The 17,002-nt window shown below is 34.2% G+C and overlaps 1 protein-coding gene across 1 annotated transcript in view; it reads right to left on the bottom strand.

The window, feature by feature from the left end:
- Positions 1-1,380: 1,380 nt before the first annotated feature.
- BicD (Microtubule-associated protein Bicaudal D) overlaps positions 1,381-17,002 on the bottom strand; it is a 62,412-nt gene continuing 46,790 nt past the window's right edge. The window contains exons 9-12 of the mRNA XM_081742504.1: positions 16,774-16,993; positions 14,242-14,484; positions 9,711-9,965; positions 1,381-5,370 (exon numbers count right to left, since the gene is read on the bottom strand). Of these exons, the coding sequence (XP_081598630.1) occupies positions 5,066-5,370; positions 9,711-9,965; positions 14,242-14,484; positions 16,774-16,993 (1,023 nt within the window). The 3' untranslated portion in view covers positions 1,381-5,065. The remainder of the gene's footprint in view (positions 5,371-9,710; positions 9,966-14,241; positions 14,485-16,773; positions 16,994-17,002) is intronic.

Consider the following 17,002-nt stretch of genomic DNA (forward strand, 5'->3'; position numbering starts at 1 on the left):
CTAAAAGATGGATTATTATATATCAAATACAAAAGTCTTTAGATCATTTACAAACTGGAGAATAATGTGAATTTTTCGGAAGTTGGAAAGTAAATTAAGCTAGAATATATACGTATATCGCTGCTATAATATATAGGCTAGAATAGATACGTATATTACTTCCTAATAGGTTATTTTCAATGAAGAATAGGAGCTAAAAAAACCGAAAATTTCAATAAAATTTTGACTAAAACGACTTAACGGTGGTTAAAAAAAAACGCTTGTTCGATTTATAGTAGTAAAAAAAAACTGCTTCTTGACTAATCTGATTATTACTATTATTATTTTCTAGTTATACGAGGTGTGCTCAAAAAGTATCGAAATTATTTTTTCCCGCGTAAACCAAGGAAGCGCGGGAGACCTGTAGAGGGGCACTCATGCGCAGTCGTGAATTTTTTCCCGCCCGCAGAAAGTGTCAGTCACTGGCAATCAGCCAACGAGTGAGTACATGTATTGAGCGGTCTTTTTTTTTTTTTTTTTTTCTTTTTTCTCAAAATGACAGAACAACTTGAGCAACGATATTGCATCAAATTTTCCCAAAAGCTTGACGATACCCAAGCGGAAACCATTCAATCGGATCGGTACATTACATTTCGTACGAGAATTAGAACATGAAGAGAGTGTCTGCGAAATTTGATTCAGGCTTTCATCGCCAAACACAACATTTCTGTGTGTCGTCAGGCTCCCTCTCACCCGACATGGCTCCATGTGACTTTTGGTTATTTTCAAGTTGAAAATGCCACTAAGAGGGACCCGATTTGAGTCAAGAGAAGACATCATTGGAATCCGACGGCATGGTTGCTCACCATTCCAAAAAACTGCGTTCCAGAAGTGTTTCCAACAGCGCTGGGAGAATTGTGTGAATTACCAAGGAGACTACTTTGAAGGTAACTAGTGTTTCGGATTTCCAAATCAATAAATGTATTTTTGCCAACCAAAAGCTCGATACGTTTTGAACACACCTCGTATGTCTCGATTTCAGGAGGTTTCCATTCAAACATTTATGGAGATTAACTCACTACGAAGTATGACTGGGTTACGGAGGCCGGACGTAACATGAAACTTTCGGATTGAGATTTTTTTGCTTCAGAGATTGGAATCTGACATTGGGTTCTTGCACAAATTCAAAATGTGACGTAGAAGGCAGGGGAAGAGTGGGTGCAACGATATACTGACCACGGTGAAATACAAGCGATATTTGCTAGTTCTTTCTTTTCCTGTAAACATTAATTACTTAATAATTTGATTCCTGACTTCCTATATGTTGCCACTTACAAAAATTAAAAACACTATCCTGAAGTTAAAGGAAAATAGTAAATTAATAAATAAAAATGCACAAAATAAACATTTGTATTCCTTTAATATACACGTGCATCTCCAGATTGTTTTTCCTACAGATTTTTCAACTTTTGACAACAGGTTCTACCTGCTTGGTCAGTCTGCCTCTCTCAGGTAACAATTGGTAATTTGCACATGACCTTCATTAACAAATACTCGGATGGCGATTTAATTTAATATCCTTCTCTCCTCCAATAATACAGTGAACTTTTATTGCTATTGTGTATGGCAAATTTTCTCTCTCTCATAAACCAATACAATATCGAATTCACATTCTCCAAAAGTTTTAAAACGAGAAAGTTTTCCTTTTAATGATCGTATCACCTACACCAGCTGACCACTGTAAGGCACAACTCTGCACACTAGAAAGTCATATCTACATTGACAGACATATATAATTTTTCGAATATTACCAGAAAATACTTTCACTGCGTTAGGACACTGGTACATAGTTAATACCAGAAGATTCGATTAACAGACATAGATTTGTATTACTTGCAACCAAATATATCTAAATATCTCATTAAATATTTCATTACGTGACTTAAAATTGCGAATTATTCTCAAAACGTAAAAAATAAATACTGGTATAACTACTGTAAACATAAAACATAATCTTTATAAATATATATTAACTGATATTAAATATACATTCTTAATGCTTATTATATTCCTGTACGCTGCACCATTTTCAGACATACAAAGAGAAAAATGGAAAGAAACTAATTAAGTAGTTCAAGCCTTTTAGGTACAATGAGAGCCAAACTATTAATTTCATATATGCATATTTATGAAACTTTTAAAAAACACGGATTAAAATAAAGAAAAATGTTACTAGTTTTGTATTTCAATACAAACATAACCATCTTGATGCTAATTTGATTTTTAAAATTTTGATTTCCTTAAAAGAAAATGTAGTCTGGATCTTATAAAATACGAGGTAGGATTTTGAGGTAGTCTTGAGCATAAAAACAAAGATATTATCTTTCGTAAGAATGCAGCAACTCGAATATCGATTTACATTTAGTTTAGTTATGAAAAAGAAAGCATCCTACCTCATTAAAATGTAGTTTCATTACGGCAACACTACATTTTAACATAATGTAGTTATATAAATTGTAAAAGAAACGAAATTGGATTATTGATGTAATGATTGGAATAAATAAAATTAAAAAAACAGCCAATTCTATTCTTAACAATCAAATATGTCACTACAAACGAATCATCATTGTGTTACGTAAAAGCACTGTACACAATATAGTTACAAATACAGCAAAACATATTGTTAGAAAACTCTTTTCAACTTGACCACCTGTCTAATTTGGAAACATATCAGAGGAATCATATAGACACCGTAACATGTTATAATTCGTTACATTCCCATCGCATACGCTAGGTATCTACAGTCGACCCAAAGTGGGTCCTCTTAGACAGGGTTTAGTGTATATATTTGAGTATTAAGCTGCACATCCCGTATCTTTCACAAAAAAACATATGAGAGCATGATTACATTCAAGTAAAATAAATTACAAAGACAATAGCTATTATGAATTATTCTTTCGTAGAATAACAGCAACGAAACTAAATTAAACAAAATTGTTGTTCTTTCTGGTCTTTTAAAAGTAATAATATATATTAAACACACATCACTACATACATAAGTGTCAAAAATGCTACAAAACGTATATAAAGTTAGAATCATAAATAAATGAATTGTATTCACAATTAATGTACTTCACTTTAAAACATATTAGTACAAAAAACAATAACTATAAACGGATAAATTATCGCTAAAGAATTACAATACTCTTTATTTATTTAATTTAAATTTAAGTTCATGGCCCCAGCAACGATCATCTGTCAAATTTCTTATATTTCTCTTTCACTGATCATTTATTTATGTACTTGGTACCTAAACTTATCACCAAAATGTTAAAGGTAGCTTATAGATTTGTCAAGATTCTTCTTTTCGTAAAATAAAATTATCCGCGCCCTACGAGATAAAATTCATTTATTCTAAATAAATATTTTAGTATAACATATACACATATTTTTTCTTTACTTTCTAGTATTGTAGGAAATTAAAATTCTTCACTTTATTGACATCACAATTTGCACTGTCAATTGCAACAACAGTTTTGTAAACTCTTCTATTATAATAATCAAAACAACTCATTCTTACCTTATAATTTATATATTTATATATATGTATATATAATCTATATTTAAAGAAATTTAATTTCCTCTTCTTGGACCTTACGGTGGTCACTTTCACTGGAAACATTTACTGGCTGCCCCCCGATTTCATTATACATCTTTAGAAATCTTCGACGTTTTCGCTCAGGTCAATTGTTAACCGTTACAAAGAGACAGAAAATATGGCTTGATCAATTCCCATAGTCAGTTAGTTTTGTTTTTTCTTGTCGAATAAGAAACAGACTTTTGTTCTTATTATATAAAATAAGAAAATAATTTGTAGCATCACAGATTAAAAATTGTTTGGAAACTGACAATACACAAATTTTGTTACGGTAAAAATTATACAAGTAAAATCATGAATTTGTAATAAGCTTTTTTTTTCTGTAACACGTATATTCTTGAAAATTATGTTTTTTTTTTTTTTATTTAGAAAAAACTTAAGATATTCAATTATTTTAAGAACCATTTAACCCATTTTTAATTATTGTATTAACTGTACATAACAATTCTTCTGCCTTTATTAAGGCTTAAATAATAAATATAAAATAAGTACTACTAAAAACGTAACACAGTTAATAAAGTATTTTGACTGGACCACTTTTTATACTTTTTTTTCGTTTTTCTTACTTTATAAACTACGAAGCTCCATTGTATCAACAACAATGCTGTTTCACAGACATTCTAACATTCAGATCACCCATTTTCTTTTACATTCTCACCTTATTTCACACACAAAAGGTGAAGATTGATAGATATAGAGGAGACAGCAAATCACATGAAAGAATCTCTGAAAAACTTTGGTATGGTTCCGAAGGACGTGTGGCCTATCTCCTAACAAATGGACCAGATAGTGTTTCGGAGATACGGAGATAAAACCCACCCAGAGGCTACCGGTTAATATGATCATCTTATGCCAAAATAAAAGGCATATATAAAATGATGCCGTTTACAGTGTTCTTTTTTACTTCAAAGGAATGATTGGAAACCTTATCATAAATGTATACACAGATTCTGGCGATCACTGTTTTTCAAGATGTACTTTCCTTTTTACCAGTTTATTTGCTCCTTGTAAAGTGTTAAGGAAGATCCTACACGCAAGGCTTAATAGGGTATGCATTGAAACAGAACAGGGAATGGTATGGCCTCCCTATTCATTTACCTTTTTCTTATAATTAATTGAGCTCTCAGCACTTGGTCAGCACAGCGAAACAACACATTTCATTCTTTTAAACCAACAAGAACATGGATCCAATATAACTTTCATGTTTTAAACCCTTCTCCCATTTTTATTTTCTCTATTAAAAGGAAGAAATCTTTCCCCCGTAGTGCAACCATTTCTCAATATTCCAAACTATTACGAATGAGTGCCTATGTAAATACCCTTCCAGCCTGGATTGTGCTTCTTATGATATTTCACTGGTAATTTTATAATACATCCTTCATCACCAATTCAACGATTGTATTAGATCAAAACAAAACACCTTGACGTTTAAAAATAATCTCTACCTGGATAGGGACGAGAGGAGCTCCCACTTTGGGGAAATCTTGAATGACCCGTCTTCCCTCTCGCTGCTTGATGGGCGTGAGGATGGGCGTGGCGACGAGCATTACGCATCTCTCGATCCACTTCAAGCTCTTCCAGTCGTTGAGTGAGACCCAACTTTTGCTGAACTGCCAAACGAAGCAATTGGTTCAACGTTTTCTTCTCTTCCTCAGCTGCTGCTAGCTGCCTCTGTAGCTCATCTACCTGCGTCACGTATTCTTCACAGCGAGCAGCAAACATAGCTCGTAGACCTAAGAAAAGGAAGCCGCATTACATTCAAAAATGCACTGAAATAAATCTTTAAAATAAATAAATCTTGTATGCCCGCATGAACTAAACTCCATGCCCTCATACCTCACAAAGGGTTCATGACCGATCAAATGGAGCACATTCAACTGAATGATGCATAATTAGTGCAACAACTGGTCATGAACGTCGAACGTCAGTTTCCAGTTTCCTCGACCGGAGCTCGCTACTTTTAAATTGAAGGAACTCCCCAGATCGACGCCATGGGTGACGTGTTGTTGTCCACTTGATGAAGTATATGATGTGTCACGGAAAAGTGAACTATGCGTAAATATGATGTACGCCTATAATAGTTATGAAACCTGGGTCACAATCTCGATATTAACAAATTACTGCCTAAGACAGACAAGTATTGATATATGTTGGTTATTTGAATAATACGATATACGGGCTGCGGAAAACAATACCACAAACTCCGGGACGTGGAAAAATTAATAGCAACTCTTTGGAATTTTATGCATTCATAAGGATTTCAAAGAAATTTATACCTAAATATGCACAAACATACAATGATACCAGCTTGCATCCTATGGGTGTGGTTTGAGGAAGACGATAAAGTGGTATAGGAAGGTTGTAATGGAAATAATTTAGGGAGCGGCACTCGTAAGCGAACACATTACTGTACAGTGAAAGTGGATGTAATGATCAACTAACAATAAAGCAATTCCGAGAGCGTGTTATCTTGGATATGCTACGACTACGTGAGTGTCATCAGTCACGCCAATCATATCAAAGTAGAAAAACTCCAGTTCATCATCTCATTCCCAAACTGAGCCTAAACGGAAAGAAAAAGCACGGTCGATGTGTTGAGCGCTACAAACTGCACGGAAGAAAAGGAAAGTCCGGCACCAAAAGAAGAAAGTGTGCAGCATAGGTACGAACCGTATGTGACAAGTATGACAATCAACCTTTCTTTTGTCGTAAGTTCATGTTGAAATTTACAAAATAGTTACTAGAAAGTATCTAAAGAGTACTGGCATGATAAGGCAAATTTTATGATATGCTATAGTGAGTTTCTGGAATACTGAGAATGATAAAACAGGAAAACATTAGCATTCAATTTGCACATTTTAAAAGTTCAATATTTTTCTACACTATAACAATATATATATATATAAAACTGTGTACAAATAGTGTAAAGAACGTTGTATCTAATCAAATTGAAGGAGCTAAAATAATCTGACATTGCCTAATCCATTGTTTCACACTTTATTGCAAATGCAATGTGTCCTAACATAAGTCAATATGCTGTCCCATTTATTGCATATTTTAAAGATTTAAATAATATAATTTTTTTCAGCTTAACAATAATTCGCATTAAGATGTTCATACTGATCCACCATAATTGGATTTTATATCTGAAAAAAACATATTTCAGCGTGCAAAAAACATACTGAAAACAAACGCCCCAAAAAAGAAATGTATTGTTTGTCTATGGAAAATCACACAGGTAAAGCTACAGAGGAGAGCTGTGTATAAATTCCTGTATTTGTATTTCCTGAACGTCTACGAGTCAGTCACTTTATAATACACCTAGTACTACCATAAATACTGTCACAAAGTAATCAATAAACAGGTGTAATATAGTGATAGGTATTGTAATATCTGAATACTATGTCATACAACAATATATTGTGAACAGCAAACACCAAGCACCACTCAAAATAACCTTCTTTTGTGCGTACACAAACCTTAAGTTACTATGGTCATGAATCAATTGCATTACGCACTATTTCTAAAGGGAAATCCGTTACTGCCTGCATAAGAGAGCGCTTCGAACTGTCAATGTTGTGTAGTTTTTTGGAGGGCATCTCCTACAGTGGACCCCACAACTGTTGTTCAGAGGATTGAATCTGGACTAAAAGGCCAATCAGATGTCGATTTAGGTCTGGTACATTCCTCTACAAACACTCTTGAGTGTTTTTAGTCTTATGAGCCGGTGCAGGATCTTGCTGGAAGTTCCAGACCTGATTATAAAAGGGAGACAGTCTGCTGGTACTCTGGATGATGTTCAGACATCTTTCTCACAAAAATGACGCTCGGTAGTGCCCTCATATCTTATCTCCCACCACATCATGACTGAAGCATGATGATGACCCATCTGGACACGAAGAGCCTTTTCTGCAGCTTCTTGTAAAGTTGTGGCATAAATCCTGTCGTTTTGGACATTAAACGGCTCCCTACAGTAAACTTTTTATTCCATGTACTTTTGCTCATTTGTTGGGCAACACTTCAGCAAGCACTTTGCTTTTATGGCCCTCTGGCGCTTTAACTCAGTGACTATTTGTCCTATACGTCGTTCGTAAACTTGGAGTCCCAGATCAATGCCTTAACACATGCGACATAGATATTTTGAAAATTTGCAGTTCATGTGCTATCACCGATTGCCTCCGTGCCGAATTTCTTCGCACACGCGCGTGTCGCCACCGCTTTCATGAGCTCTGGAGTCCACACTGTTCATGGCCTTCTTTGTCTAACGCGGTCTTTTGCAGTTCCGGTTTCAGTGTATCGCTGGATGGTGTGATAAACGAACCTCTTCGAGATTTACAGCTTCTAGAGAGGTTTGAAAATCCCCCATATTGCTTTCCCTATTTTATGTATAACTATTATAGCATTACTGTTTTCGTAGCTCCACTTCATGATGAGTATTCTGCATGGAGGCTTTGCCCTTATGCATATGGCATGCAGCTTGTACCAAAAGTTGTGGCAGTATTTATTGTACTACTAGGTAACATTATAGATTTCTAGTATAAAAACTCTAATCTTTTGGGAGCGGAATTCTCGAAACCGCAGAAATACGCGTTCCTTTATTTTTAATTAAGAGTTTATATACCGAATTTTACACCTCCAACTTAAGCGAATCCTTACGTAAGCACTTTTTGAATAAACAGTGGGAGATTTTTAATACAGAAATTGTCCCTTTTTCTTCTTGTATATTGTAAGATTTTTTAAATACACCAAATATGTGCTCAACTATATTTAATTAGGAGTTTGAAAGGAAGGAAGGAGGATTTCTATAATATAAAATTTGCAATTACTTATTTAGAACGTGCGCAATTTAAACAAATTTTTACGTTGGGCACATTCTGAATAAGTAATGGAAAATTCTAGTATTATCGAAATATCCCTTCCTTCTTTCGGAGCACAAATTTTGAAAACACAAACATGTTTTCTCTTATTTTTAATTAAGAGTTTATATATCAAATTCCGCATCCCAACTTAAGCGAGTCCTCACACTGGACACTTTTGCAATAAAAAAGGGGGAATCTGGATATTATAGGATCCGATACTTTTTCTCCTTTAAAAGAAAAATTTTCGAAAACGCTGAAATATATATTCCCGTACTTTTATTTAAAAGTTTTACGTGCTGAAGTTCACATCTGCAACTTAAGTAAATCTGCACTTAAGCAAAGAAAGGGAGATTTCGACATTACAGAAAAACTCCCTTTCTCTCTTAAGAGCGAAATTTTCGAAAAAGCTGAAACACGTACTTCTTTGTTTCTATTTAAGAGTTTATATACCGAATTTTATATCTCAAACTTCAGCGAATCCTCACATTGGGCATTTTCAAAATAAAACGTGAAATTTGCTTATTATAGAAATTATCCCTTTTCCCTCTTAGGAGCAGAATTTTCAAAAACGTATTTATTCTTTTTATTTATTTATTTATTTATTTATTTATTTATTTAGGAGCTTATGTACCGCATTTTATATTTCAAACTTACGCTAATTCCCACATTCGACAACTTTGTGAGTAAAGGAAAATTTTATTATTAAAGAAATTTCCCCTCCCCCTTTAGGAACGGAAATTTCGGAAACACTGACGTATGTATTTCTTTACTTTTATTAAAAGTATATACAATGAATTTAAAATCTGCAAAGTTAAGCGAATTCTTACATTCATAGCTTCCAAATAAACAAATGGAAATTGGAGTATTTTACAAATATTCCCGTTTTCTTTCCTTAGATGATGATGATGGTGATTTCAAAATAAAAAAAAAAAAAAAAAAAAAAACTGAAACATGTTTTTCCTTGTGTTTCATTAAAAGTTTATTTGCCGAGTTTCATCTTCCTAACTTCAAGGATTCGTGAAATTAACTATTGTTGGAAAAAATTTGAACCCTTTTTACCCTTCTTAAGCTACATATTTTTAAAAATCCTTTGATTTCGGAACAAAAGAAATATTCTGTTCAAATTTCACGTCTGTATTTCTAGTAGTACGGTCTGGCCCATATTAAGTCAGTCACTTCTACTCTTTTATACAATAATATAGATAAATACTTACTAGAGAAGGTAGCTGCATCCTCTTTGAGAAGACGAAGCTCATTCCGGAGCTTCATCATCGTCTCACTAACAATAGCCTTCTCATTTTCATATTTGGATTTAAGATTCGTAAGGGCAACTTCGGCAGTATTTTTGTTGGATTTGAGGATTGTACGAAGCGTTGCGATTTGTTCCCGTTTTGTTGATAATAAGGACTTCAACTTGATCACCTGCTCCTGCAGGTCTTGCAATTCAGCTTCTTTCGAATCATTCATACCTGAAATACAAAATAATACAACAATAAGTGAGGCACATATTTTATATATATATTGTGGTCCTTTTTAAATATACACCCTGTTTCAAAAAGAATATACGTATTTCGAATGCATATATTTATTAAACTTTAAGACAAACGAATATGAAATTTTACACACACATTAACGAACCTCTCAAGTTCAAATTACAGATGTTCAATATGTCCTCCATCAGCGACACGAACAATATCACATCGATACTCAAATTCCTCCCATACTCGGGCAAACATGTCCTGCGTCACTGATGTTATGGCAGTACGGACCTGGTTCTTCAACTCTTCCAGGTTCTGTGGGAGTGGTGGTACATAAACGTTGTTTTTAACGAAACCCCACAGGAAGAAGTCACAGGGTGCCAAATCCGGTGACCGTGGAGGCCAGCTGAGACATGCTAAGTCGCCAGCTCCTTGACGACCAATCCAACGGTTCGGTAGAGTTTCATTCAGATATTCACGCACTTGGTGACTCCAGTGAGGGGGTGCCCCGTCTTGTTGAAAAATGAAGTTGTCTTCGTGCAGCCTCGGAAACAACCAGTTTTGTAACATAGCGAGATACGGCTGACTGTTAACCGTGTTTCCATTAAAGAAGAATGGGCCGTAAACAGATGATCGGGATATCGCACAAAACATATTGACTTTGGGCGAATCTCGTACATGTTCAATGACTGCATGTGGGTTCTGTAGGCCCCAAATTCGAACATTTTGTTTGTTTACCTGACCACTAACATGAAAAGTCGCTTCATTACTGAACACGATGCGTTGTGCAAGTGTTATCATTATCAGTAGCATCCAGAATCTCGTTACAAAATGCCACACGTTTGCGTTTGTCATCAGGACGCAGAGCTTGTAACAGCTGTAACTTGTACGGCTTCATAATCAACTGACGTCTCAAAACACGCCAAATTGTTGTTGCAGGCACTTGTAATTCCTGACTGACAGGACGAGTTGATTTTGAAGGACTACGTTGGAAAGCAGTTTGAATTCGTGCAACATTTTCTTCAGGAACACGAGGGAGGCCAGGACTCTTTCCTTTACATACACATCCTGTATTTAGAAAATGTCGATACCATCTGCGAATGTTCCGCCCATTCGGAGGATCAACTTGTTACCTCAATCTGAAACGTCTTTGCACTGTAATCACGGAATTGCACTTCGCAAACTCGATAACACAAAATGATTTCTGCTGCGGAGTAGCCATTTTAAACTTATGACGGTAGCCATTTTAAACTTATGACGGTTTTCTCCGATCGATAGTTTGGAGAAAATAATTCTTCGTAATACGTATATTCTTTTTGAAACAGGGTGCATATTTGCACAAATGACTGACCAATTGATTCACCAACACTGCATGATTCCTTAAATTGCATAAATACTAATAATAGCAGCAGCTTTATTTCGAGTGCTGCGAACAGATCATAGACAAAAATACAGCATTTGTAAAATATCAATATATAACCTGATGCAATAGGCTTAAAGTAAATTATAATGAATTATAAGATAGTTGTAAACTTAGCAGGTTCGAGCTTGTCAGAACGTTAAGACATACAAAGTTCTTCAATTCAAAATGGTTTTAAAATCAAGATTGAAATAAAAATAGTCAATGTTCTAAAGTACCATATAGAAAGAAAGTAATTAAAATTTCATTTAAAAGAAATTAGTCGAACTTTCTAATTGTTTATGTCCTGAAGCTGATCTACCAGTCCACTGGTAACTCACTTGCAAAAGGAAGAAGAATTTCAAAGGAAAAAAATGAAGAAATAAATAAATAGAAGAATTTTATGTAAATATACCTCTTTAAACCAAAATTATCATAAATAAATTAAATGAACAGAATGATAAAAATAATGATTACACCTGATACACCTTTACTGAGGTTATCTGATGATTTAAAAAAAAAAAAAAAATCAAGGAGGCAGAACATAGATTGGCAACTTTGTTTCTCTCTTACTCCACACACTTTGAATTCGGCTCGTAAGAGTTGCGAAAGTTTTTATGTGGAATGGTGTCAGCTGGAGTTCGAGGAATTGTACAATATAACAGGTTAAGAGCCATGTTCGTCCGTGATTTCGAGGAGCGTTGTCGAAGATATAAAGAATACAAGCTGGAGATTCATCGCTTATTCAGAGGACTTGGTATTGTTTACTATTTTGGAATCTTTCCGACAACGTATTTTTTTTTTCTTTCTAGTTTGTGAAAAAAAAATTGTCAAGAACGTAAAGGGGATCGTTATGCACCGGAGGAGATTACAGATAAGGTAAGAGAATATACTAATTTCCTTTGTAGTGCTCTATCTTTACTGTGATTACGTTCAATTTTGCGTCTGGTTATGATAAAATTCTTTATCGTTTTCGTAATCCAATTTCTGAGGTTTTTGACCAAACGTTCATGTAGGAAGCTGACGGATTTAATTATTCGGTAATAATTCTAGAACTTTTAACAGATTCTGGATTCATTAATAGTAATAATTATCTTCTTTCTTAGTAAGTTAATTTGATCAGATTATAATCTATTTTTTCTCCGATTGTTTTGACTTCTTGAAAGATTCCATTCTATCTAGAACATTCCATTCTGTCGTGATCAAACAAATCTAAAAATGTAATAATCTGTACTAATTAAAATTTAATAATTACGCAGAAGAATGTGTCTAGAGTACGTTCTTGTTTAGAGCGGACGACCTTGGAAATTCCTTCCCCTTTACAAGTGCTTTGTTTTGTGTAATATTCAATTGGAGACATTTATCAAATGGTATAGGTGGAATGCGAGTCTTACTTGGAAATTTTTAAAATTCAGTAAATATTCCGATATACACAGCTCGTAATGAAAAATGGTGTATTATGGGTTTGCACAATGGAAGGTACCAAAATGCTCAAATTTGTTAGATACTGATATAAAACATATGGATTTGACTTCTGCATATAAAACTGAGTGTTTGCATTCTTTGTAAACATAATTATTGCGACAGAACGTGAATTTCGCTTAGAAGCTGATTACAAACAGTGTATAGACAACTGTTTGATTCTTTGCAAACGTACTTCGTTGTTAAATTACATTTATTTATGTTTATCCTGGTTTGGTTTGTATATGAGGTTTCGCCAAAAAGTATTTTTTGCTTAAAAAATTATCTGATTACCAAAAATTATCTGTAAAATTATTGTGGAGATTTATAATAAATTGTTCAACTGACAAACTGTTCGCAGAAGTTATTTATCAAAATGATAGGAAATTTTCTCACTTTATTTTTATTTTTATTATTTATTGGAATGTGCGCGTGTTTATGAATGGAATGTCGAATTTATTTTCTTTGGCTCGTTGGTATCGGACCTATCACACTCCCTGACTAGTAATTTAGGTTCTGCTTCAGATTATTATTATTTCATTTTGACACCTTTCTAAATCTTCGAGGCTGCATTTATGATGGCCAAATGTAGGAGTGTGATGGCCCATTCAGCCAGGACATATCATAACCAATTACTCACCTATTTGTATTCCAATATCAATTACTGTTATATCCAATATTTTCAATGCTACACTCGGTCACTCCTCTTCAGGGACAATTCTCTGTTGATACAACTAAACACGTAAAGAGTTTGCTGTATAATACGACTTCAGCCTGTGTTCGTACCTGAAGAGTGACAGAGTGTAGCATTCAAAATATTGAATATAACAATTGATCTAGGAACACAAATAAGTGAGTAATTCGTTATATTATAATGTGTTCCATACGCTCTATAACTAATTAATTAAAATGTGTAACTGCTGTCATACTGCTCAAAATACACTGGAGATAAATATAACACAAATATATAAAATTGACAGATAATTTCTGGTCAATATATATCAACATAATGTATTGATATAGAATTATATGTAATATATTTTTTCAGTGCCACAAACCGGACAAGCACTTTGGAAATTTCCCATAGTCGTACTTAATACATTCGATCCGATAATCAGCGACAAACTATGTTGAGATCAATTATATGCAAGGAGTGAAAAAATGCACAACTGGGTCCTGAATAGAAACCGGGTCTCCAGCTTACTTTACCGATGCGTTAATTACTGTTTCATGAGAAGTACATACATTCTATCATTCGAAGTCAATGTTCAGTAACTCAGACAACGTGGACTATATCACAACTTTTGTTCTTCTTGGACAGCCCAGTGGACACGAAGGTCCTCAATAATGAGAAGAAATTTATTTTTATACGTTTGGAATACGAATTATCACAGAAAATGATCTTACCTTCCGATATGTTTGCTCTAATCGACTTCATCTTGGACAATTCTATTGTATTTTCTACTGCCGTTCGTAAATGTTTAATCTGGTCCAATACAGTTTCAACGTATTTTGCCATAGCGGCTGCATCGCTTAAGCTCTCAAGGTCTTTCAATGGAATATCAGTCTTTAGATGGCTTCTCAACAACTCAATCTTCGAAGGTGTGTAACCATCAGTTTGAATTTCAGGGCGATTTTCTTCACCAATACCTGTACACATGAAAAAAAGAATTTTAATATCACATTACACTTTCTTCAATATATATATATCTGATAAATTCACGCACAGTGGAATGAAGTTATTATACAAACTAACTGCTTACACAATAATGTGATTAGAATTCACAAACCGTTACTTGTTTAATTTAAGAGTTAGAGCTTTTAATTGGGCTAGCTCTACAGCTTAAGAACTGGAAAGTTCGTTGCTGTACATGTAATTTGTTTGTAGACAACGTCCGTTTTCAACACCGAACCTTGGCATACAGTTTAATGTGGGGTTCAAAACTACATACTCCCCGCGAGACTCGAACTCTATTTTCCCTCTCGAAAGGCAGAATAACTAATCATTTAGTCAAAATAGAACTCTGCAAAAACTGAAATCCGCAACTGCATTTTATTCCGTCTCTTTACTGCAAATTTCCCAACTATTACTCAATTTCCCCCCTCATAGTTCTCATGCGAGCAACACGTACCGCTATCTACACGTTTCCCAATTATTACTCTATTTATCTCACTCGTAACATGTCTCACCATCTACAAGTTTTCCAATTATTACTCTATTTACTTCACCCAGGTTTCTCATGCAAGCAATCTGTCTCGCCATCTATGTATTTTGATCTGTTTGTGTGTATAATATTTGGTTACATATACTCATCATTAAGTTTCGTATTGTGTAAACTTATTCTTTCATCCGTCTATTCGCATCCGTTTCCCCGTTAAGTATTTTACCAAGTCTGTTTGAAAGAAAGAAAAACTCATACCTTGGCCTCTTGATTGACTAATTTGCATTTCATTTCACTTAATAAAACAGAAGTTACACATAATTTGGACCTATAATTTAAGATAAGATTCGAATTCCCTGTGATCCCAATGGGATGTAATGCGGTTCATATACACAAGAAACATGCGAGCCAACCTTTGGTTAATTAAGGGTCCCCAACAACTAAATTCATAGTAGTTGTTTTCTACAATATTGTATCTTCTCCCATATATAAAATACATTTACCATAGATTCATAAACGTTTACACTATAATTGTTAAGAGCATAAAAAAGAAATGAAATCGTAACGAAGGTCTAGCATATAGATCTCCTGTATTTTTCTTTTCTTTCTTTCTCTCTCTCTCTCTCTCTCTGCAGACTTTTGATTCCTTTCTGAAACTATGTTTATATCATATATTCACAAATTATTTACGCTGGGTAAAACAAGAAATGACTTTTTTCTTTTGTGTGTGTGTGATTTCATGATTGATTGTTCTTGATAAATGTATGTAAATAATGGAAGAAATGGTGTAATGAGAAAACGAGAGTAAATAAGGAACGCTGAGAAAATCCACAAGAAACCATGTTATCAACTGCGAACTCATACGTTAAGCAAGGGCTTTTAAATACGAGATGAGCACTCTACCACTGAGCCAATGTATCACCCTTAATTCATCATAAAAAAAGTGTATTAAAATTGAAGCTCTTACAAATCATGAAGGAAAGGACTATTATGCTAAACAAAATGAGTGACACTAAGTGGGTCGCAAATCATGAACTTTTTCTCTGTAAGAAAAACACCGAATTCCCCAACTCGAATCCTGTTCCTTCTCTGTCAGTAATGGCTATGTTGCTACTAACTAAAATACTGAACAACATAGTACAGATCGATAAGCAATTTGTGTTATCAAAAAAATATTTGTGAAGTCGAAGCTATTCATTACTGACTAGCTGTCGAGGGCAACAGGATTAGATACCGAAATTAAATTATACTAGAACTATAAAAATCCTTTTAGGATTCACAGGACATATTATAGGTAGGTAAGTGTTATTTAATATATATATATATATATATATATATATATATATATATATATATATATATATATATATATATATATATATATATATATATATATATATATATATATATATATACCGGGTGTCTCAAAAGGTACAGTCTTTAGGTAAAACTGAACCTAAAACTGTACTGTACCAAAGCTCTTTAAATCCAAAATATTTTTACTTACACACTTACATCACGTGAAATTTCGAGTTAGTGGAATTTCGATCTAGAACAGTTTATCATGGGCATCTCCAGCCAAAGTACATTAAACACGGGTAACAGGAAATTATTGTATATAACTGCAATGAAAGTTGCATTTTTAAATTTCAGTGTCCTACTTGCGAGGTTCCTGTCTACTTTCTTGTAACCAGAGAACAGGTAAACATTACTGGTTAAATTTACTTAAAGAGCTACGAACATTATGTTAGTAAATAAAACAAGCCACTGCACTCACCGTGAATTTTACCTCCTGACTTTTCATGATCGAGAAGAACTCTACTGGGCGTTTCACCGTTCACAGTACATACATGGTGATATAGTTGGGCAAGTTCGTCAGAAATAGTGAGAAGATCATTTTGGGCAGTATCAAGAGAAGAGCCAGCTTCTCCAGCTAATTCACCTAATAATCTCACGTCTGTCTGCAGTTCAAGCACTCGCTGATCTGCATCCAGCAACTAAATTAA

The sequence above is a fragment of the Thermobia domestica genome, chromosome 16 (genome assembly GCF_964235325.1).
Source record: "Thermobia domestica chromosome 16, izTheDome1.hap1.1, whole genome shotgun sequence".
Lineage (NCBI taxonomy): Eukaryota > Metazoa > Arthropoda > Insecta > Zygentoma > Lepismatidae > Thermobia > Thermobia domestica.